At 51.2% G+C, this 24,984-nt stretch overlaps 1 protein-coding gene across 4 annotated transcripts in view; it reads left to right on the top strand.

Moving 5' to 3' along the window:
- Positions 1–24,984, top strand: part of DLGAP2 (DLG associated protein 2) — a 442,191-nt gene that overhangs the window by 82,349 nt on the left and 334,858 nt on the right. For all 4 annotated transcript variants that reach the window (XM_074329259.1, XM_074329261.1, XM_074329258.1 and 1 more), the window contains one exon: positions 22,885–22,939. In XM_074329259.1, the coding sequence (XP_074185360.1) occupies positions 22,885–22,939 (55 nt within the window). The remainder of the gene's footprint in view (positions 1–22,884; positions 22,940–24,984) is intronic.

The raw sequence follows: 24,984 nt of genomic DNA on the forward strand, positions 1-24,984 counted from the left end.
ACTGATGCCCAAAGTAATGTTTATGCTCAAAATTAATGTATAGAGGAACCAAAAAGGGAAGGAAAAATTGAATACTGGTACTTAATTTATTACTGCTACTCATATTCTTATGGTTTTGAACTTAAACACATCTCCTTTGACACCTGCAATACAATTTCTAAATACTCGTGTAAGAATTTTGAAGCCTTAGCACTAAATCTGCTTTGGACATTTTTAAAAAAGAATAAATATTTCTTGTGTCTGTAGCTTCTAGCGTAGCTCCTGCTGCATAGTAGTATTGTTGAATGAAAGAATAAATGGATAGGTAAGTTCAAAGGTAGTTGATCAGCTTTTATTCTAAACAGGAATTTTACAAACCTTGTGCCTTATAATATGAAATCAAATACAGAATTCCAATACCCTGGGGAGTTATTCAGAAAGTTACAAGCATGTACGGGACAGTTTTAACCACGGCAGTTATTTTCCAACAGTGCTGACACAGCAAGCCAGGTAGTGTTCCCCTGACACTGGCTCACACAGAGTGGCATTTGCTCACTATTGTGTTACTGTGTCACTGGGGCAGTAGGTCGTTTCTAACCTCCCAGTGGACACGCGTTTGTGGTAGGTGCTTTGCGGTTTCTGCCAAGAGATTATTCTCCGCTGGTAACTCACGTGCCATTTTAGTCCTCGATGATACTGTGTGGCTCAGTGTAAATACATGCAAATTGTTGTCTTCAAATCACTAGGAAATTATTTCAAAGGCCAGTTATGTGGAAATCCTCATCGCACCAGCTGTTTAGGTTAGCAGACTTTTGAAAGAAATGCCGATGACCTCTGTATCAACATTTTTGACACAGTTTCCTGTAGTTTCTTCTGGAATATATATGGAAACAATCATTTCACGGTTTCATGGACTTACGTGGTTGTGGCTCTTCCAGTATGTCCAAATATAATTGTATTTGAAATGAATACAACTGCTTGCACAATGGAAATGCGTGACATGTGATGCTGAGGGCAGAAGTGTTCAGCAATTAACTGGCTCACTCCCACCTACAGTTAGAGCAGACACTTGGGGTCGAAAACCTTGTGTGACAGGCAGGAGAAAATCCTGAACCTGATCTGGAGTAAGACATGAGCCCAAGGCTGAATCGTCACCCCTGTCAGCCTTCTGACCAGGGCAGGGAGCACTGTGCCTGAGGCTGCGGGGCCCTTTCTCAGGTCCTGCAGAGGGCACTGACAGCAGGACTGGGACTCGAGTTACTCCTGGGAATAGCTGTTGGGCCCGTGAAATTCACTGAGCTCTGCTGCCTCCTCCTCTCTTCTCTGAGAGATTAGTGATTTAGAACAGGCCACGTCTGCACTTGCTTCTGAGTCCACGTGTTTTGTGTCAAACATGGAAGTGATTTAATTTGAAGCCTCAGCTTTTGGAGTGGTCACTTTCCAAGTTTCCAGAAGTCTGGTGTTGACACACACGCAGATGAGACTGTGGCTCCCGGTCTCCACATTGTTTTACATCTTATTAGCGTCATATAATGGATCAAACACTGGGGGAGTTAAAGCTCTTGTCCGTTGCCAGGGGCCTTGGAGTCGTGTGCGTGTCCTTTTGGATATGTGGGTTTCAGGCATGTGCCCCAAGTCCTGTGGTTTTGTTGATGCGTGCACTGCTTCATTTGAACTGGCTGCATAGCGCTCCCGCGTGTCACAGAATGGCTGCATGGCGAGCGTGGTTCGTTGCGTGGGATGGTGTTGGGACTGGGGTGGATGTTGGTGTGGCTCACCCTCCCTCCTTCCACGGGACCAGGGTCATCCAAGGACGTGTCAGTGCCGGTGGCATGGTTGTCTCTCTGGCTTGAGTGGCCTAGTTCTCAACGAAGCCCCATGTCACTGAATGGCTGGTTGATTGTCACACAACAAAAATGATGAAGTCCCCCTATTTAAGATTTGATGGCCTGAGGCTCACTGCGAAGATTGAGTTCTTGGTTCCCATTTCAGTGCAGACAGAAACAGCACCTCAGGACGCGTCAGCATCTGGCTGGAGTCCGGATACCTTTTGGCCAGAAACCTGTGAGGGCTGATGCAGTGGCCGTGGGGGGTGCTCTTGGTCCTTTGTCAGGTGCTCTGATGGGACATTTTAACTTACGTTCTACTGATTAATAAATCTCCCCTCACCAGGAATTGGGCACTGTCAAATGGAAGACTGAAGGTGGCCGTGAAGCAGTGTTCCTTTTGGTGTTTGCTGTTTCACAGTCGTAACGTGGGGAGTGGTAGCTGTGTTTGGAAGCTCACGGCACTCTGACAGATGGCCAGGGCCTGCACTAACGGGTAGTTTTTTGTTTTTTTTAAGGGACCATTTAAAATAGTAACGCATTTTAAAGTAAAAATTAATATTTACATTCGTTAGTGTTCTTGTCACTGATGATGATAAGACAAGTTATGTACCCACTTCTTTTAACATCTCTTTTCCTCTTTGAAATTTTAAGTTGTACATGCTCCCAAACACGGGAAAATCGGAACATGGATTTAGGAATGTCAAGTATAAACGTGTGGGTGACCTGAATTTTTTCCAGCATAGCGGGCATCCAGTGTTCAGCTGATTGATGGGCGTGCCCCTCTCTACCTGTCGCCTCAGTCATTCGCTGGGGCCACGTGAGGGCACTGGTGGGCGGGCACTGCTCTCCACACCGCCTCTGTGCCTCACTGGCCTTCAGCTCATTGGTGTGTGGATGGAGACCTCCCGCAGTGGGCCCTCCAGCTGCCCCTCTGGACCCCGTTCATTCAGACGCAGGGAGACTTCTTGGCATTTCTCAAAGCTGAGCTCATGCTGCAAATCTGAGTCTTCACACTAGCTTCTGGCTATTAAGACTGATTTCAACTTTGCGCTTTAGACTTCCTGGCATCTGTCTTGATTTGCAGTCTACTTTCAACCCCCTTGTAAGCCTCATACTTTTCTCTTTGTTGATCTGACTTTAATGGGCCTCGGGCGGGGTCCAGTTTGGACACCACCGTGGGAATGCCACCTGGACAGCTCTCCCTCCGACTCCTCACCCTTCCCTTTCCGATGCCCCTCTCTCCAGTGCACGCTTCTCTGTGGCATATTCTTGTGGGAAAGAAAGAGGACAGCTAGGGTTGTGCTAACAGCCTGCTCGCCTGACCGGGGTTCCGTCTGTAGAGCCTGCTGGTCACCTGCTTAGCCATGTGCTGAGCTCCACGTCCCTCGTGGGGACAGGCTCGCCCGGGTGTTTCCATGTCCTCAGCTGGTCTGCCCGCTTCGTGCGCCTTATACTCAGGACAGGTGCAGGCTGTGTGATGGATTAGTTCCCGGAGAATAAAAACATTCACAGAGTTTTTATTTCTGGCACTCCTGTTTAATCTGTGTGGGTTAAGGGCAATCTTTAGTAGGGCACAGTTTTCTAATCCACTTACTCTCACGGGTTTCGGCTTAATTTTTAAGGAAAAAATATGCTGTTAGGACAGGATTTGGGGAAGGTAGTGTTTATTTAATGGTTTTCTTTTTGGTCAAGGATGCTGGTGGGACAGAATCCATCTGGTCTCCAGGATTCTTCTGCATTCTTAACACATGGCAGGCAGCCCCTCTTCAAATACGCCCAGCAACTGAAAACCCATTGCCTGGTAAGGCCTGTCATTCCAGCTTGATCTAAGGTCTTTCTGGGTTTTTGTCCCCAATCTTCCACTGGGTCCTCCTTCCTGTAGGGCCAATTCTGCCCGCCTGCATTGCACACTGAGTCCGTTTCCTGTGCCGTCATAACTTCCCGTCGACATCTGTGGGCACCGACAACACCAGGTGGATGGCTGACGGTGGGGAGCTCGCAGGCTCGGGACCCCGAAGTTTGAGGGCAGCGTCTCCACCTGCCCTGCTCCTCTGGCTCAGTGATTCAGTTTTTAATTCCTGGACACATGGGCTTGGTGCCCATCCCCTCACCTGCCAAACCCACGTTTCAGGACAAGACCGCAGCCTGAGGGGGTCTTCATGGTGCCGGGAAACCGACTCTTACCAAAACGCCACGCCAGTTGGGACTTGTTCCCCGTGGCCTGCTGCAGGCTCGGATGCCATCCAGGGGCTTGTGTCCCCCAGACATTGTTAACGCTGAGCGTAGACTAGTAAGTGCCATTCATGTCCATAACCTACCGATTCCTCCTTTCTGTGAACCAACCAGGATCTGCTGTTCTGAAGTCCTGTGGAGCTTTTCCTGTCCTGGGGGACTTTGGGGAGAACCTGCTCAGAGCTGGTTCTGTCCTGTTGCTTCAGTGCCCAGGGTGGAATTCGCTGGGTCTTTGTCGTGTTCACGGGCCCCTCCCTCTCCCACAGGACGGCCGTCCTCCCTTCTGGAGCAGACGGATGTACAGTGGGGTCAGGGCTTCCTGCCGTTCTGTCCCTGCGACTGTGAGCTGCCTCCAGTCCTGCCCTGTTTACCTGCTGGCACCTCAGCTAAAGTGACCGTTGAATCCGATTCAGAGGCGGAATCCACAAATTACATTTTATCTTTGTCAAGGCTGGGTTTGTACCCTGCGTAACAAACACTTCCTTGCGTCTTTCCCAGATTCAGTCAGCTTTTTTTTACACTTTTGTGTTGGAATGTATTGAATTCAGGTATGTTTAGCTACTTAAACTTCATGCCCCTGATGGTTTTCTTAGCAAACAGAGACCCTTGAAGCTGTGATTTTCCTAGTTTGGTGGGAGGAGGAAGGAGGCATGAGGTCACAGTGCTTGTGACAGGTGCTGGGTCCTCAGTATAGTGTCATTTCACTGTGATGCCCAAACTATTGGAGAGTGAAGGACAACAATATATGTTAGGTCATGGGGATTTTTATGTTCAGAGTTCTAACTGGACGTGGTGACAGTAATTTTTAGTGATAGACACAAATCTCTGCAGAGTTTTAGATTTGGGCCTTAATGACTCTGAATAAATCACATTGATGCTGGCTGTATTCTTATTTAATGTGAGACATTATTTTAACCTTGTCAGCTATACTTCAGGTTGGGACAGCTGTCTCAGATTTTGAGGTATGTAATCCCTATTCATGTAGGTTTTTTTTTTTTTTTAAAGAGGGGAAATGAAACTTTGAATAATTCTGTTTTAAATAAAATTCTAGGATGTGAAGTGTTGAAGTAAGTAGTATATTTTGTACCCACTCAGGCATTTATCATGGACGTATTCACTCAACTTTCTTGTGACACCTGTACCAATTTCATAGTCATTTTAAAAAAGTTTGTTAGCATCTGAAGATAGTTCAACATATAAAATATTATTTTTAAGAAGTTGCATGAGCACTGTTAACCCTGAATCTATTGCTTCAAATTATTCAAAGGCATCAGTTTTCAAAATGGTCTTTTGTTTTATTTTTGGATAATTAAGAACGTTTTCACATGTTTCCTGTATTATTAATAGTTAAAGAGTATGATTAACCTTAAGGATACAATGAGAAAAAGGCCTATAAGAGAAATAAAATAGTTTTTATTTACTCTTAAGACTTATTTTTTGTCTTAAATGATCACTTGTTATTGCATCACTGTGTGGCACTTACCCTCTAGGTACAGATGAGTTACGTCTCGTGGGGACGGTTACTTGTCCCCACTCACGGTGACATGCTTGCTCTCATGTATTGTTTCACTGTCCACGTGGGAATGCTTGCACATGGAGTGCCACGTATTCGTCTTCTTATTTTTGACTGAGAAAATCTAGGAACTGAATCCATAAGACACTTATATACTAAGAAGTGCGCCATCTTAGTAGTTGGATGAAACACACCCGACAGTGTGTCACTGGAGAGGCCGGGGCAGTGTGGAACGCCTGCACTGTGTCACAGCTCCAGGATCCACACTACCCGGCAGGTTCACAGGGAAATGGTGATTTGTCATGGCCGTGGGTGACCCAAACATGTGCTGTCATTTCTGAAGGTGATTTTAGAGAGGAGCCCCAGAAATACTCGGTCACGCCAGCCCCCCGCCCCCCCCCCCGCTGGCACAGGAGTCTTCCCCCGCGGGCACGGGACTTGGAAGGAAGTGGTGTGTCTGTACATTGTCAGTGCCACTTTCTCATGGCCAGACGCCATGTCCCTCTTCTAGGTGATGAGTGTATCTGATTCCGTCTCAAATCGGAATTCCTAGAGCGTGGAGATGGACGTGTCAGGCAGTCTGGGAATGATGCTGAAGTGGATGGTTGCAGAGTTTTCTGTCAGTGCCTCCTGGTACTCTCGGTCCTCCATGATGGCGGTGACGTATCAGAATTGGAAGATGGGAAACTGCCCTCTTAGGAAAGCTCTCAGCACCGCGTGGTCAGCCAGCTGCCCACAGGCCTCTTCCCCACCCACCAGCCCCACCGTGCTCCCAGCATCGCCCCTCGCTGCCCTCTCACTCTTGCCCTGGCTCTTCCGTGTCACTTACATGTGCCGCTTTGCATGATGTTGAGCCAGTCGGCCATTTCTCCCTCTGTCACCGGCCAGCCACCTGCAAACAGCGCCTGTGTGGTTGGGAGTCAGTGTGAACCTGATTGCTGACTCGTTCTTTAATGTCCCTGGAGTAACTGCGAATGATGGACCGACTTGGGGGGCCCCGTCCCCGTGTACCCACTGCACCTTCCTCAGAGGATGCCCCCTCACCACTGGACCCTGTGCCCAGCGCTTTCTCAGCACTTCTTGTCTCTAGCTGTGGAAGCGCTGCACGTTTTCTGCTTTAGCAAAAGGAAACTGTATTTGTACTCCGAGAGCTTGACTGGACAGTAATTAAAATAGATGTTTCTTAATATTGCTCTGTGGAAAGTGATAGCCAGACACTGTTAATCACCAGAAACAAAACCACATCTGAAGCACAGGCTTTTTAATTACCTAGACCTCGTGTCTGTCCCCTGGCTCGTGGCTGCATAAGTTGGACTTAATAAACATAATAATAAAAAAGAAAGGGATCGTCTGTCTTCATAATGAATATGCACTCGTCTTGACTCGTAGCTGGAACTCTTAGGGACCAGGGACTGCTCAGAGAACCCGTGATGGTTGGAGAGGTTGTTCCCCGAATCTGGGTCACATGATTTGGATGTGCGCCATATAGTGAGGAGTGGGCCGTCCGCCAACAGTGCCCGGCAGGCGGACATGTCCCCAACAGCGTGACTGTGCCTGGAAAGGAGAGGGAACTGATGAAAGACTGCAGGACGGGGCCAGGGGGCAGCTAGCCTCTGTGGTGGGGGGCTGGCCCCACATGTGAGGACGCCCCTGGGGGAGGGCAGGTCATGTCACAGAGCAGTGAGTGACAAGCTATAAAGCCAATGACAGCTCCGGGAGCCTGACACAGGAGAAGCACAGGTCATAAAATGAGAACTATCCACATCTGGGGTAAATTGGTAAAGAAAAAGCCATAGAAGGAGGAAAGTTAGAGTAATATAGAAGCTGGGAGAATGTTTCAAGCAGGCAACAGTTTTGTAGATAAAAAAGGGTCAAGGGTATAACAAAGAATGAAAAAGGACCAAGAATTTCACTTTTCGCATGAAGTCACTGTTTGTGACTTAGCCAGACATCGTTCCCAGCTCGCCTGCAAATGCTCCAGGCGCTGAAGGACCCTTTTGTCACTCTAAAATGCCTCTTTTAAAATCTCTAGTAGCACTTTTTGTTTTCAAGTCTATTTTGACTGGTATCCATCTGTATCACCTTTAGCTTTCTTGTGGTTGCTGTTTGTATGGTGTGTCTTTTTCTACTCTTTTGTATCTTTATATTTACAGACCCCCTAGAAAGCATAGAGTTTGATTTTTGTTGTTGTTGTTGTTCTATTCTGTAATCTGTGCCTTTGATTAGATAGTTTAATCCATTCATATTTATTTTGTTATAGTTTGTTTTATATCTGCCATTTCACATTTTCTTTTCCACTTGTCTTGAGTCTTTCTCATTTCTTAGTTCTCCTTACTGCTTTTTTTTTTTTGCACTAAATGAATATTTTCTAATGTTGCATTTTAATTTATAGTGGTTTTTTTTTTTTTTTTTTTTGCTGTATGTAGGTATTTTTGATTATTTCTTTTGTGGTACCTCGCCTTTCTGAAACTCTCTTCACTTTTCTTCATTCTGTTTTTTTCTCTTTTCTTCAGCTTACATAATCGCTTGATCTATCTTCAAGTTTATTTTTTTCTGGTGTATGGGTCATACTTTCCTGTTTCTTTGCATGTTCTATAATTTGTACTGAAACTATATTGTAATCATACATTGCAGCAGCTCTCGGTATTGGCACCTCTAGTTACCTGCTTGCTTATTTGCTTAGTGACTGGCTGCATTACTTCAGTGATGTCTGCCCTGGGCCCCCTCCCCCAGTGTTCGTATTGGCTGTGGCTTCTCAGGGAGGCACAGCTCTGCATGCTCACGTCACCTGGAATGACAGTGGGTTTGGCCAGGTCTCTTTCCTCTGTTTCCCTGACAACATCTAGCTGGTAACCGTCACTGGTTGCTGTGTTATTTTCAGTCATACTCTGGGGCATAAATTGCTCTACAGATGAATCCCGTCCCATTTCGTCTGCTCTGAGGCCCCTGTGTGATGTTGATCTGACCCTCAGTGGGCTCCTCCGAGCTTCTCGTTCTCCAGTTCTCCTCCGTACAATACTGGCTAAGGCTTCACACCCGTCATCTGGTTGTGCTGATGGAGTGTGGAGTCCCGAGATGGATGGTGTGCTGGTCGGCGGTGCACTGCGGGGCTGCCGTTTCTCCACGTGCTCACCAGCTCACCAGTGAGGTGACATCTCACTGCGATTTGCATTTCCCTGATGGTTAGTGATGTTGATAATCTGTTCATGTACCTGTTGGCCATTTGCATGTGTTTTTTGGAAAAATGTCTGTTCAGGTCCTTTGCCTATTTTTTAATTAGATTATTTGTTGGAGAAAAGGAAATCCTGGTACACTATTGGTGGAAATGTAAATTGGTACAGCTAGTAAGAAGGGTCCTCAAAAAATTAAAAATAGAACTACCATATGAATCAGCAATCCCACTTCTGGGCATATGTCCACAGGAAATGACATCAGTATCTGGAAAGAGATATGTGAGCGCCTATGTTTATTGCATTAGTCATAATAGCTAAGATATGGAGCAACCTGAGTGTCCCCTGTCCTTTGACAGATGAATGGACAAAGAAAATGTGAGATACCTGTCTATGTCATCTGTCTGTCTATCTACCTCACGACCTATCTATCTACCTGTCTACCTACCTACCTGTCTGTCTAAAAGAAGGAAATCATACCAGTTGTGACAACATGGATGAACCTGGCAGACATTTTAAGTGAAATAAGTCAGACAGAGCAAGACAAATACCATACGGTATCACTTATATGTGGAAACTGAAAAAAAGAAAAGAAAAGAAATGCTTTTGTTGTAGAAACAGAATATAGAGTGGTGGTTGCCAGGGGCCAGGGGATTGGGACAAATGGGGAGCTGCTGATAAAAAGGTAGGAACTTTCAGTTATAAGTAAATTCTGGGGTGTGATGCACAGAGTGGTGACTGTGGTTCATAACAACATTGTGTTGTATATTTGAAATTTTCTGAGAGCAGATTCCAAGCATTGTCAACACACACACGTGTACACACATGCATGCACACAGTACACATGCACGCACACATGTAAACACATGTACACATGCACACAACTACACATACACACATGTATAATGCAATATACTTATGCACATGGACACACAGACATCCCTCTACACATGCATACACACGTGCACATACACATACAAACATGCAGACACATACATATATGCACACACCTACACACACATGTACACTTACACACATGTGCACAGTTCCTCATGAAACCGTTATTTGTCCCCCTCCCCATCTGTCATTTTCCTACTTGGCAAAATTCCACACAGGGCTGAAGTCCGTACTGATCTTTTCCACTCGACACCCCAAGGAGGTGATGGCTGCCGGGGAGAGCCATGGCTGGTGCAGTTGACGCTGATGGAACACACCACCCAGACCCCAGCCCGTGTCCACTGAGTCCCCATTGTCACCAGCACCTTTTTCTCGCTGTCCTGTCCACACGCGCCCCCCGCCTGTCTGCCCTTGGTGGGATGTTTCCTTCACCGTGTTCCTCCTGCTCCCAACTTCCTTCTTTACTCCCCTCCTCTCAGCGATCAACAGGCTGTCTGATTTCATGTAGAAATCTGTCCTCAGCTTCCTCCCGCTCCTCCCAACTTGCTCTGAGTCCCTGTCCCTTTCTCCTCCTCTGCTGAGCTTGGAGGGTCCTTCCTGTGCACGGTGGGGTGTTTCTGCCCGCCTGCATCTCGGCTGTCGGCTTCCCCACCTCGTGACCTCATTGTGTCAGGCATGGCCCTCTTCACCTCTGAGCGGAGTGTTTCCACATCCTCTGCACACTTTCCAGCCTCTTCCATTCTCCCTGTGTAGGCCCCCAGGCATCTGCTGGGACTCACCTTCCCAGGGCAGAGCTGCTGGTGTTTTTGCATAAGACCCACTAGTGGCTTCCAGGATGGCGTCCGCGGTCACACACGTGGGTTTCTGTCTTCCGGGTCTGCATCCACTCCGCAGTGCTGGGTACGTGGTCAGTTGTGCTGGTGAGGCATTGCAGGTGGGGCCTCTGTGGAGAACAGTGTCCTCAACTGCTGGGTGGCTCCTATTCAAGGGGCTTCCCCCGCCCCCGCGGGTCCCCAGGAGCCCCTCCCCCCTGGATGGCGCTGGGCGCCTCCTCTGAGCATGGGGGAGCCCAGTGCCCCACTCCCAGCAGCGAGCACAGCCCAGCCTGTCTAGTCAGACCGCGCACTTCTGTCTCCAGGACGCACGCACCTGGCGGCACAGGTGGTGCAGCTGCCCCGCCAGGGGTTGGATCAGCGAACCTGAGCCACGTCCATTTTGCTGAGCTCAAATGATATTCTCTGGAAGCTGCAAACATGACATGCAGCGTGATGTGCAGTGATCCATGTAGCCATACACACTGCTTTCAGAAGCCGTTCAGCAAAGTTCTGCAACCCAGGATAGGGAGGATCTCGACTTGAGCTGTAAACTCGGCAAGTTTTACAGAGCTGCACGGACTTAGCCTGCCCGTGAGTCTCATTTACCTCTGTTTTATGGAAGACATTTGCCCTGAGCATCAGGCAGGTTGTAGGGTATCTCCCCAGAGAATCTGCGTCCTCTTCTGTTCCATATTTCTCAGAATATTATATTTTGAAAGCAAAATGGCTATTGGAACAGTTTAACACATCAGTAGAAATAAATTTAAAAGAATGCCAGTTTTTCCTCTCCCACCAAATCGTCTCTCTTTTTATTGGTAACATACAGTCTGTCACTTTGAGTCCCAGGATAAACTGTGAAATGTAACAGGAATATATTAGTCCCACCGTCGCCTGGCCTAGCCAGTCCATTCTGAGAGCTGAGTTGTCCCACACGCACACTGTGGTGGTGGCCGTGGCACGTCACGTGTGCTGGGAGAGGTGAAGTTCTGCTGTTTCCTGGACACCGAGGTCGTGGTTGCTGTCAGGCCCAGTCTGCACATTTCTCTGTAACTCTGGAAATGGTTCCTTAATGGAGATGTTAACAAATGCAGTCAGAGATATTTGGAGGAGAAACGCCTCTCTTACGTGAGCACTTTTGTGGACACCCCTCTTACGTGAGTGTTGTCTGGGTCTCGCTCTGCGTCCCTGGCAGGCGTCCCTTTGGGTTGCTCCCCAGGATGTCTTTTGCTCTGTGAATGTCTCCACGAGAAATTTCCCAGCGCTGATGCTGAGTTGGGTTTTGGGGTGACACTGCTGAGGTCTGCACATGGCCAGCCGTCTGCAGTCTCAGTGCTGCGTCGGTGGCTGTGTTGTTGCTGATTCTGTGAGCTGTGCGCACTCTGTTCGTAGGGTGGAGTCAGTTTTCTTCCTTTTTGTTGGCAGAGCAGCTGTCTCGCTGGTCCTGGCCTGAGCCCCGTCTCCAGCCTTGGTCGTCCCCCCACGTGAGGACTGCTGTCTCTCGGGTGCTCGGGGCTGCCCCCCTTCCTTTCCATGGAGTCTGTGTTGGCTGAGTCATACTGGGTGTGGGGTGGGCGATAGAACAATCTGTTGCCCTGGGCAGCCTCATGAACATTGTCTTCTTTCTGCTTCCTGGCTGCACAGGGTTCACAATAAGGGTCTTGGTTTGTGGTGGAAATATTGAAGTGTAGCGATCCACTACGAGTGTAAGTGTAACCGCTAACCAGACCCAGCACAGCACACCCCGGCCGGAGTCCGGATTCTCCTGCAGGGCTGTGCGGGGTGCTCGTTCCTGAGGATCACCCATGTCAGTGAGTGTGTAATAGTTTCCTCGGCGTCTGTGCCGAGAGGCTCCTTCCCCGGGGGGAACACAATTTGGGAAACAGTTGCAACCTCGTGCAGAATCACAGGAGTCGCCGCGGATCCTTTCCTGTGTCACTTCTGGGCCGTGGTACTGTTCCCCAGCTCCCGCCCTCCTCTGTCCTGCCGTCCCTGCCAGGCCCGGCTGCCGTCATCCTCCCCGCGTACTGCAGCCGTGGAGCTGGTCACAGGAGTCTACTGCCGAGGCACCCTCTGCACTGCCCTCTGAGCTGCCGTTCGGAGGTGCACGTTTGCGTGTGTCATCAGAAGGTTATCACTCGGTGAGGGGTGTAAATGTCTAACTAGTGCATTGTTTTGTACACCTGAGACTAATAAAAATTGTTCTAGCCAGAGATACAAAAGAAAAATAAATAAATAAAACATTTCTCCTGAAAAAAACAAGAAGGTTTCTGTGAAGGCTGTCGGTCCCTGCCGGTAGCACAGCGACCGGAGCCCTCTCTGGGACCGCCCACACCGGCCACACCTGCCCGCCACCCGAGGGCCACTTACTTCCTCCCTCGCAGACTCTAGAGCGTGGTGCACCTTCTGCACGGCACGCGCCTCTCTGCCCTTCTTCCCGAAACACTGTCACTCATGCTGCTCCGCAGGGACCTCTGGTCGGCCTTCCCTGCGCCTGGCACACTTGCTTGGCGACGTTTCTTCCTCTTTCCTGATACTGGGGTCAGTGCTTGGGGGTCTGCAGTCTGGGTCCCGCTCCCCACTGCACACTCTGGGGGTCAGGCCCTGCCCCGTCCAGCGGGGCTGCCCAGAGCTCGGGCATGAAGGGCCCTCATGGGGGCTCCCCCAGCGTTACGGCGCTCACTGCCCGGGGCACCGTTCAGGGCACTGTGGTGGGTAATGGCTTCGGAAAGTTAAAGGTGCCTGAGACCTACGTGGCACGAGGAGTCAAGGAGGGTGCTTTGTTTAGGATTAATTTGGAAAAATGCTCAAGATGGCCACCGACAGAACGAGGACGAAAGGTCTCTGGGTGGGGCTGAGAAATGGGAGGAAGCCTGAAAGGTCAGGCACGGGAAGAATGTGAACCTGCCCCCAGGGGTCAAGTGCACGCAAGACAGAGGACCCACTCCTTCCCTGTCCTCCCAGCGCTTGTCCTGGGTACTGGGCAGCCAGCCACGCTGGGAGACGCATGCGTGAGTGCGTGATCTGTCTCACCCCCGAAAGCCACAGCCGTGGGGCCTTGGCGACTGAGGCCCCTTATCTGGGGGGTCCTGAGGGGCCATGCAGGCCGATCGGGGGGCACCTAGTGGGATGTGGAAGGTGGGAGTGTCTAATGGAAATGGTAAGTAAGGTGCTCGAGCAGCAGAGTCGTATTGCAGAGGGAATTCTATAACGTATCCTGGCAGGAAAAGTGTCACCATTGCAGTCAGCCTGGGAATCGGGGGAGGACCTGAAACGTCCACAGGGTTTAGATGAGGCCGGCTCTGACAAAGGGGACGTTCTGAGGCCCTTAGCTGACTGTGGCACTGAGAGTTTTCTGTGGTGGTGGCAGGTACCGTGCTGTCCCGTAATGTAATGGTGCAAAGCGTGTGTTTGCGGGAGAGTGCCCCTCGCCCCGCCCCAGGGTGGCTTCTGTCAGAAACGGAATCACACGTGATGCTGCGGACCAGGAGGAATGGAGCCCTGAGCGCTGCAGGCGGGAGCAGGAGCCGTGCAGCTGCCTGGGACAGCGTGTGGCGTCTTCCTGGGACCCGAGTCCTCACAGGGACACTAGTTCCTGACCGAGTCCATCCGTGCTCTTATCTGTGAGCCTGTCTGTGACTGTTAACCACCTATTCTTCTAGAAAGTGTTTCTAGAGCCCCAGCTCTGTGTGAGGTGCTGTCCAGCTCTGGGACACAGGGTGGGTGAGAAAGGCCTGTCCCTCTGGGGTCTCACTCAAGGGGGACAGGCTGCTGCTACTCAGCAGTGCCAGGCGGCAGCTCTTGTCCCTGCTCCGTGGTCATCTTAGAATACTGGTGGTTCCCATGGCAACCAACGAACCACAGGGAGAGTCCACCTGTGCAGCACAGCTCCAGCGTGGAGTGCACTTGACATTAGGCCTTTGTGTGGCCCAGTGGCCGTGGAGGTCAAAGCAGGTCCCCCCGACCCCTGCACACACGCAGTACGCTGCCCTTCCCCATCGAGGTGTGGCCATGGGGTCGTGCCACGTTCACGTAGTGTCAGTGGTAGCAACACGTCCCTGTGGGAGCTGCCTGAAGAGCCAGTGAGGGGACACCCTGTTCTCTGTCTCCTGGGGTGCCCTGGCTGAGATGGACGTGGAGTGAGCCAGAGAGGTTTCTGTGGGTTTCTGTGAAACAGCCCGTTTAACCCACTATGTGCCAATTTCTGCTATTTTTAAGCTCAGATAAATATTCTGTACAATTAAGTTAAATGGTCTCTTTTGTAAGAATGAAAATATGTGCAGCCTTTCTTGGGCGTGTTCCGTTTGTAATGGGGACAGTCATTTTGGACCAAGAGCGTGTGGCCTGTATGTGGCCTCCCCCGTGAAGAGGGCACAGCAGAGTGTTCAGTGTTTCACTCTCAGAAATGGAGCCTTTGGTTCCTGAGGAGACCTGGAAATCCTGAAAGTCAGGTTGTTCTGACTGATAAACTGACCCGGACATGTCGTCATCGGCCAGAGTCCACAGTTCACATCAGGTCACTCTTGGTGTTGCTCCTTCTGTGGGTCTGGACAGATGTGTAACGACCTGTATCCACCATCACGGCGTCACACACAGGAGTCTCACTGCCCTAAACGTCCCCTGTGCTCTGCGTTCACCCCTCCCCCAACCCCTGGCAATGACTGATCTGTCACTGTCCCCATAGTTGTGCCTTTCCCAGCATGTCACAGAGTTGGGATCACACAGTGTGCAGCCTGTGCAGACTGGCTTCTGTCACTCAGTCACATGCAGTTCAGGCTCTTGCAGGTCCCTTCATGGCTTGGGAGCTCATTTCTTTTTTGTGCTGATAACACTCCACTGTCTGGATGGACCACCGTTTATTTATCCATCACCTGCTGAAGGGCGTGTTGGTCGCTTCCAGATTTTGGCAGTTGTGACTAAAGTTGCTGTAAACATCAGGTGCAGGTTTTTTTTTTTTAATTTTTATTTATTTATTTATTTTTTTAATTAGTTTCAGGTGCACAAGACAAAGCAAAACTTAGACGTTTATCATTTATATCCCTCACACTGTGTGAACCCCCTCCCCCATCCACTATCCCTCTGTACGTTCCCAAAACCTCTCACCTTCCCCTTATCACCACCCCCCCGCCCCTCTAGCAACCCTCTGTAGGAGTTTCATAGTTTATATTTTACACGTCGGTCTCGGATCCGTTTTGTGTGAATGTTTTTGTGAAGAGTGCGACTTATTTGAGTGTGACTTACTTGTTTGTTTCTGCGTGTGGATGTTCTAGCGCGGTGGCTCCTTTGTCATACGGGCCGGCTCCACTTCGCGGGTCTGTTTCTGGGCCTCCTGTTCTGTTCCTCTGATCCAGTGGGCGATTCTTGCACCAACACCACACTGTCTTGATTACTGGAGCGTAAGTGTTAGCTTTTGGCTCATCCCTAACTCCTTACTTTGTAGCCCTTCATAAACATTTCATCGTAAGGTATCTCTCTGGATTGGGTCAGATTTGCTCAGATTTTGTTCTGGATCTTAAGCCAATGTTTGCTTTTCTCCGGACTTACTGGACATGCATTTTGAATAAAGAGATACAGACTATGTGTTTGGAGATGTGTCTACAGAGTAATGAGTGAGCTATACAATGTCTAATTGAAACGCTTCAAGTCCAAATAGGTGTCTTGGTCATTTTAATATTCTTAAGTACATTTTAGTACTGCTTCCTCGTAGCTGTACAATCATTGTACAGACGTGCCATACGTTATGAGTTCATTTTAATGTTGTTTAATGTATACATGTACCTACTATGCAAAGTGAAGGAGCTTTGAGAGGCTTAGATGAAGCGCAAAGTCGGGACTTTACGCGCCCACCAGTCTCGTCCTGCTGCCCAGAAACCCCTTCTTTCCCTCTTCGAGCCTCGGCCTTGCCCTGTGGTGGGTGGTGGTGAGGCCAGAGCTCGGCAGCACCTCCGCCCCCCTCCCCTCCCCTGGTTGCGGCCTCATTTGTGAAGAAGTCAGTACTTCATCACATTCAATGTATAGGATGAGGCCTCTTTTATGCAACATGTTTTATTCATTGTTAACTGGTTTAAGAAAATAAGCGAGGACCACTCCTTAATGCCATCATCACATCTCTCTGTTCCATGTTCGACATCAGCATTTCTCTCTGGGGACACGTCTGTGCTGGCACTCTGCCTCCTTCTCCAGTGGCCCCCAGCCCGGGCGCCATGTTCAGGCCCCCCTCACCCCGCAGCCTCCCCAGCGCTTTCCTCCACTTTTCCCTGGGAGGCCCCTTGCTTCTTGTGGCTCTCCTCTTGGTGGCGGTGGAGTACGTCAGACGGAGCAGTTCCTGTAGATGCGCCGTGGGGTCAGGGGAGGAAGTCCCAGGTTTTGAGCCGTGCTTGTCTGACAGTGTTGTCTTTCATTGATGGCTGACGTTGGGAGTCGTGTTTTTCTCAGAATTTGCAAAGCACTGTTCTGAATTTTCTGGTTTCTGGTATCTTGTCCGTTGGTTGCATTTGGAACCCTTCTTGACTTCTGAATTTTCACACTAAGGCATGTCGGGCTGACCGCTTTTTGTTGGTTGTTCCGGGTGCTCATGGGCCTGTTGGATCAGCAGTTCACGGAGCTCTGATCTGTGGGCTTGGTTTGTTTGACGCTGTGTCCGTTCCGTTCATGGATGATTTATTCTGACCTCCACTGCTCAGGCAGCGTGTTCCGGGAATGGCCAAGGAATTCCATGTTCCCTCCTTTTTGTCCCCATCCCCCCGGGATTTCTTTTCCCTCCACTTTCTGCAATATTTCCTTGAATTTATATTCAGCTATTTTTAGAGATTTGGTTTTCATTTTTCTAATTCCCGAGAGCTTTCTCTTTCTGTTAATTTTTCTAAGTATAGGATCCTCTTTTTGTGGATAAAATATCTTCTCTACCTTACTGAATTATTATTATTATTTCAGAATGTTCTCGTTTCCTAAAATGTTTGTTTTCACTAATTTTGTTTTTCTGTCGCTTTTATTGTCTCCCCAAATGGGGCTTTCTTTAAATGTGTGATCATGCTCAGCCGTACAACTTCATTCAATGTGAGACATGAAACATTTGTGGGAGTTTGTTGTTGTGAATGAATGGGGTCACTGGCTGGTGGAATCCACCACCAGTGGCCTAGTGGCCAGAGTTCACTGGGGAGGTGTTCTCTCTTGGCCATTTCTATCGTTCAGAAGAACAGCCCCGTGTCCCGCCTGGGACGGTGGGAAGGGCAGGTGACAGGCAGCGCCCCCTGTGGGAGGTAGGAGTGGGGCGGCGGCAGCCTGGTTAGTGCCTGCGTTTCTACTCAGTGCGCGTCTCCCTGGGGCTCCTCCTGGGAGCCTGTGTTGCTCTGCTTCCCTCTGCTGGGTTCTTGGGGTGCATAGATGGCCGGGCTGCCTGGTGGGCAGGGAACTTGGGGGCCGTCCACTCTGGGTGTAGATTGGTAGCCGCCGCCTCACTCCTACCTTTTGGGGTTCCTGTGCTCCCGAGCCCCCAGCCTCTCCAGCAGATTCTGAGGGTCCTTGTGTAGATGCGCTCCCGAGACAGGTCCCAGATTTCGGCTCTTCTGAGAAAGTCCTCTGTCTGCAGTTTTCTTTCAAAAATCCATTTGAACTCTTTTTCACTCGTGTTCTTCTTTCTGTGTGTTTGAGTTCTTACTGTAGCCGCCCTGCCAACTAAAAGTCCTGTTTCACGGCACGCACGGAAGGACGGACTCAGGGATGTGTTGCTGTGTTTGCTCGTGGCCTGACCATGTCCACTGGTTCTCCTAGTGTTTTCTGGCCCAGCAGCATCCCTGTCACCCGGGAGCTTGGTAGAAATGCAGATTCTGTTGTGTGTGTGCATGTGTACGTGGGTGTGGTGTAAGTCTATGTGTGTTTTCAAAGGTGCAAGCAAAACTTTCTTGAAAATTTGGAGCAGAAGTCTTTTTTAAGAGCTTTACTGAGGTGCAACTGACATACAAAAACCACACATATACAGTGAATATAATTTAATGAGTTCAGATGAGTGCCTGCACCCAAGAAACCATCACCACCACCGAGGGCGTAACCACATCTGTCGCTGTCTAGTTTCCTCATTTTCATCATGGACCATCAGCTGTGCTGTCCAGCAGGTGTCATGCTGGCGGCAGTAGGTGGACTCATTCATCTAGGGACTGACCGCATGGACGAACCCGGAGAACATGCGGAGGGGAATGTGGGTTCCTGGGCCCTCCTGCTGTCGCTTCACAAGCCCCCCACCCCCTGGGGTCTGTGCCGCATGCGCCGTGACCTTTGCTGTGTGGGAGGGGTCACACGAATCCCACTGTCGAAGCTCTTTTGCTCCCTGTGTCATTTCCGTTCTACAGACGAGGATGCTGATGGCCCGGCCCTCCCGTGCTGAGCTGGGGTCCCGGGCTCACGCCTCCCGCTGCATCACAGTCCCCCGTGTGTGTGCCTGTGCTGATCTGTCACAGCAGCCTGAGACATGAGGACAGTGACATGGCAGCCTGAAGGCTCCCGCCGCCCAGTCGGCCCTTCCAAGCGTCTTGTGTGCGTGACCTCGTTGATCCCTCACAGCCAGCTCGGGACATGTGTTTGCATTTGGGAGGTGAGAGCCGTGGTACAGTGTGTGAGCAACTGTGCCGTCCCAGGACCGCGTATGTGCCACACCCACCTTCCCAGGCTGGCTGTTTCAGGGCCCTGATGAGGTGCACCCTGACTGGTCCAAGCTGGCAGTGCCGTGATCCCGGCCCGTGCGAAGCTGAGCAGGCCAGGGGCCTTGAATCAGCGCTGGGCTGGGAGTCTGTGGACGTGCGCTCTGGTCCCCCCGCCGTTTCCTGGCTGTGTGTGCTCCAGGCGCCTGATCGCTTAGTTACCCTAAATACCCCACGCGAGAGGGCAGGCAGAGGAAACACTCTCAGACACGTGTGCGAGTCATGAGCCCTAGCAGCACCGAAATGAAGGGCTGTGAAGCCTCGTGCCACCGCAGGCCTGGGATGCAGCCTCTCCCAGGGACAGACCTCAGGCGGGGCCTCCATGGTTGCGTTGGCCGGGAGGAGTGCACACGCGTGGCCGTGTGTTTCTCAGAGGCGCGCCCACCTGGCAGAGCGCATGGGGTTGCAGAGTGTATCTCACACACCCAAATAACACAACTGTGTACTTGATATTTGAACCACAGGAAGTAAGACTCAAAGTCGATTAAAATACTGACAGCAGGACGGAAGAGGCGTTCGCCCAGAGAGACAACAGAAACGAACGGGTGAGGACAGAAGAGCAGCACTTTTGCAAAAAAATCCTTTATATTTGGGAACAATTTCAATTTGAAAAACCAAAAGCATGATGAGCTATGCTGTGCAGACGGCTGGCGACGCTCCTGCGGTGTAGACGGCCGGCGGAGCTCCTGTGCCCGCACCCACTCCCTCCCACTGAGGTGCTGATCCCAGCTGCACGTCTCTCGCCGTCCCTTTCATCCCTGGCAGCTGCCATCAATTTGCGGGGAATTCTTTCCAACCACACGGACCCCACTCCCATCAGCATCCCCGGGGTCAGCAGCACTGACGGCTGCCTCCTGCTCCCACGTGTCGGACGGGCGAGTAATGTGAAGGCCTAAGTCTCAACTGTGGATGTGGAGGGCAAGGAGTGTCAGAGTCGGAAAAATCCACCACCAGGGAAAACATGTAGATGAGTAGGAAGACCTCACTGGAAACAGGCGCCCAGGGGATGGAGGGAGACATGCCCTGGTGTCAGGGGAGGGCCGTGCGGCAGGTGTGAGCCAGGCCAGGCCAGCTGGCGGGCCACAGGAGGGCCACGGAGAGGACACGCTCATGGGAGGCAGCAGACGGGTGGTGTTGGAATGAAGGCTCAAGAGAGCTTTGCAGAAAGTACAACCAAAAGACAAATGGAAAACAGTAGTGAGAAGTTTGAAAAATTAGGTCCAAAGGTCCAATTTCTGAAAAACAGAAGTTCTAGGAAAAGAGAAATATTTTGAATTTCCAGGAGTGGAAGGATAGGAGTTTTCAGTATCCAAACTGTGTGTACAGAGTGTAGAAAGTCAGGCCTCCGGGACGTGACAGATACCGTGGTGCATGTTCTTCTCGTTGGAATTTCTCACAAAGAGAAGGGGTGCATGGCCTCCTTTAATTCAGGAAGCAAAGCGCTTGTCGGCTGAGAAGCAGAACAGTGACATGTTCATGGTGGCAGGGGATCTGCAGACGGGGGTCTGTTTGACGGGGCCGGGTCAAGTGACGCAAGGGGGCAAAGTACGTAATTGGCATAATGAGATATATTCAAGACTTAAGGAATTCTGAAAAAAGAAATTCTGGTCGGCAGTTCAAAGGAGATCCATAAACGTGTTGAGTGAACTTGTAAGCGGGACTTTGGACTTGAGCTGGGAACGGGGTGGTCGTCAGCCAGGGCAGCCCCAGCCTCATGGCGGTCCCACCACTGGCGTTCCTGTGCCAGCGTCATTAGCCGCGAGCACTCACAGGCGTTGCCGGCTCCGCAGCCCCAGTGCCCGGCGAATAGACGCATTGTTCCCGCCCTACTGACGAGCAGCTGAGACCCAGCTCAGGTTGGGGTGACATCTGATGGCCCCGCTGCCTGTCTTGCTGTCTCCTGTCACGGGAGACACAGATGGGCAGTCGACCTTGGGAAGGGAGGGCACCTGGACACAGGGGAGGAGCCTTTCCCTCATGAGGCCCCCACGGGTGAAGGTCGCGGTGAGACGCAGCCAAGGGCTCAGACTGCACGTCATGCGCTGAGGGGCCAGGCAGCAGGAGCAGCCGTCCTCACAGTGGGAACAGCGGGGAGGTGCGCTCCCAGCAGGGAAGTCAGCCGGGAGGGTGGGCAGTGACACAGGGGCCAGGCCGCAGCGGAAAGCCATGGCATCCCTCCGACCGCCATTAGCCCCAAGTCTGTTTCTTTCCTGGGCTCCAGGCTCCGGGTCCCCAACGTGCCTGGTACTTAACAGGCACGCCCTCACGAAATTTCTGTTGAATTCACGAATGAGGACATGGTACCGCAGTGGTGGAAGGGACAGCTCAAAGGGCAAACAAAGCTGCGAGTTCAGAGAAGAAACTGTGGGACCCGGGGGGCATATTGCAAACCGCTGGTGGTGGGGACAAGCTCAGGAGCCGCAAGTGGCAGACCCAGGGAGAGCGCGCGCAGAGTTCTATGTGTTAAGACACAGCCCCAGACTCAAAGGATAAATAGGTCCTAAGAACAAAAGTGAAAAAGATGCAAGAGGCCCCGAAGGAACCTGGGGACCGGGCGCCCCGCACAGAGCACTCACTACCTGTGCAGCCAGGACACAGGCTCTCGTGTCCCCAGGAGGCCCCCCAGCCCCACTTCACTCCCCCATCACCCCTGCTAGCTCTGCCTGTACGTGTTCTGCTTTCCTCTGGGCCGGTCACAGGACGCAGCATTTCCCAGCTCACAGGATCACTTGTGTCTCCAGAGTAGGGAGACTGTTTCTCTGCTGGTGTTAACCTGGGAGGCCCTTTGGAAATCCTGGAAACCAGGAGTGAATGGCTGAGCTGGCTGTGCCAAAGAAGGAAACAGTCACAAGGAGACCAGGACTGCAAGTGTGAGCGCACGCGTGTGTGAGCGCACGGGTGTGTGAGCGTGCATGTGTGCGTGAGCTTGCACAGTGCTGCTGTCACAGGTAGGCAGCAGTTGGCACTCGGCCGAGCCCTCTGTCCCGCGGTGCCGTCCTCTTCCCCACATCCTGGCAGCCCCTGCGAGTCAGACCTGCTGCGGAACCTCTGGCCCCGCACTGGGCACAGTGAGGCTGGGCCCTGACTCGGTTACGGCCGCGCCTGCTGTGCCTTAGATCCTGAAAATCTCCAAGACGGTCATGTTTGCAAATGCCGATACTCTGAGTTGAGGGAAGTGCAGTCGTAAATCTCCCACTCGAGGTCTGTGCCCTGCGTCCGCCTCACGACGTCACTGAATTTCCTGGGGAAGCCATTTCCCATTATTTCCACCTTCTGTTCACTTACCAAGTACGGTGTCTCCGTCGCTGTTACTGCCAAGCTGAATGTAAACAGCCGTTCCTTTCACGTGGCTGTGAGTCAGCCTGCACAGAGCCTCTGCTGGATCCGAGGACAGACGCAGGGTGCTGCTCCAGCGCCTCCCTTTTCAGGCCCTAACTGCACCTCACATTTCCAAAGCCTTCACAGAAACTTGTGGGCCCATCGGCCTGGTGGCAATCCCTGCCCTGCAGCTTTCCCGACACCCTGGGGACCCGTCGGCCTGTGTGGCAGCTGCATTACTGCGTAGTAAGCAGCACGCTGACCTGATCAGCTTGCAGATAAAAACCATCTGCCGTCAGAGTTCCCAGGGTGTCATTGGTTAGGTGGTTCTGGGCGTGAGGCCCTGGGGCAGCGCCGGGGGCTTTATTAGAAAACACTTGCCGAGGTAACGCCTTCTCTGCCTGAGTGGTAACCACGCGTGTTTTGTTTGTTTTGACACAGGTGCTGCCTGGCATTCTGCAGAAGCATTGCTGCATCTTACCGGACAGGAATACAGGTAAACGCATTTCTGCTGCTGTTGCTGTGAGCTCACAGGGTTTATGTCAGTGGGAAGGAGAAGTACAGTCGCATGACAGGTGTGTCGGGGTTCAGGTGTGTCACTGCAACCGAAATGAACCAAGAGTAGATGAGTCACTTCTCTAGTGACTTGTGACCTGAGCTCAGAGAGCGGAGTTTCTTTGACAATGGAAATAGGTTTAGATGACTGTTTTCTTGGATTTTTAAGGGAAACTGGTTGTCTTGTAAGGCTGAGTATATTAGTTTCAAAGTTGTTCTGTGTTGATTGTGCTTGCTTACTGAAACCCCGTTGTTGGGAGCCTGGCCTGCCTCTGGGGGTGTCTGCAGGCAGGTCTTCACGTCTTCAGCGTGTCAGTGAATGAAACCAAGGGCCGGCGTTGCTATGGGCGGTTGCACGGTGCTGTGAGCTGTCATTGTAGGTCACATGTGTGTGGCTGGAGGTGGTGAGTGAAGGTTCACACGGCTATAAGGAAACATGATGGAGGGAAAAACAGTCTGGAAACAACCTTTGGGACTTTGTTGTTGAAACTTAAGAAACAAGAAGAATCAGTGTGCAGTGTGCTCTCTGTGGATCCACGTCTCCGTTCCTCTCCGTGCGGGGTTTCCCGTGTGAGGTGCGCTCGGCAGGGAAGAACCCTCGCAGGTCCTGAGGGCAGATGGAGCGGCGCGTGTTCTCGGCCGGGTTCTGTGGGTTCTTCACTCCTGTGACCAGTGGCCTCCGTGCACCCAGGACAGTTGTTACTGACACCGTCTTAGGTATTTTCTGGCCATGAAGAAATGGATCGTAAAGGACTCCTCTGGTGGGTAGAAGAATTTCACCAGTTGGGGTTTCCTCTACTTTTGTTAGCGCAGCACCTCTACCGAATGGCTGGTGGGCGGGATTCCTCGGCTGTCGTTGAACAGTGACGAGATGGTGTGGAATGGAAAGCCTGCGTGTTTGGGGAAAACAAGGTCTTTGATTTCACCTGTGAGGATGGGCAGAGGCCATGACTGGTCGTTATTTCTCAGACAAGTGCATAGAGCAGTCGCTGTTTCTTCACCTAGTTCGTCTCAGCTGTGTTTGTAGCATATTTAATACTTATAGAGCTAGTGCCACTGCACCTGCCTTTGGCTGGCACCTCCCTGGGCCCGCAGGGGTGGAGATCGGCTCAGAGGCACGCCGGTGACGGGAGGACCTGCGGGGGCCCTCTGGACGTGAGTAGCGGTCTTTGGCTGCTGAGATGTCATCTGTGGGTCCTTCCCTCCTTCACTCATGCGCTGGGGGAGCCAGGCTGGTTTCCCGACTGGACAGGCTGCCGGTCTCAGAGGAAGTGGCTCCTTTGCATCCCAGCCCGGCTGCCAGCTGGTCTTGGTTGGGACTCAGGGACACTGCACGTAGAGTTGTCTGAATTGGGGCACGTGCTGTGTGCTTTTGGGGCCTTTATGTGCAGTGGTTTCTTCACAGAGACTTTATTTTGAGTGGCTCCTTTCTGGACTCAGTTAACCCGTCTTTACGGTTTTTTAAAGGCAGAGTTTTCCCCCTCTAAGCAGCAGATCTCTTGTAGTTACTTTAATGCTTTGTACTAAGTTGTCAGAATGTCACACACTTCACAGTGTGAATGTATCCACGTGTACCAGGCTTCTGTCGCAGGTCGGCAGCACCTTCCACCAAGGAAAGTGTAGGTGAGGCATATGATTCCCTGCGTGCGTGCGGCACCGAGCCATGGAGAGCTTGGGCCACTCGGCCCTCAGGTGGCCTGGCCTCCTTGTCTCGATTCCTGGGGCGCGCTTCAGGACTGTCTTGCCCTTTGGGGAGTCAGGTGGAGGCAGGCGAGCATGGAGGGAATTCTTTATTCAGGCCGCACTCGGGCGGGGCTCCTGACTCAGCGTAGCTGCCTTGCAACATTTCTCTCCTGCCTATCAGGACACAGCCCATTCGACTGCTGAGAATGATCCAAAGTTTCAGGAATGAACTGACTTTGCAGCCAAGCAGCAGGATTTACTTTGCAAATTTTGATAATAACCAAATAACGAAACCACAAACAG

Source organism: Rhinolophus sinicus, linkage group LG04 (assembly GCF_036562045.2).
Source record: "Rhinolophus sinicus isolate RSC01 linkage group LG04, ASM3656204v1, whole genome shotgun sequence".
Taxonomy (NCBI): Eukaryota; Metazoa; Chordata; class Mammalia; order Chiroptera; family Rhinolophidae; genus Rhinolophus; species Rhinolophus sinicus.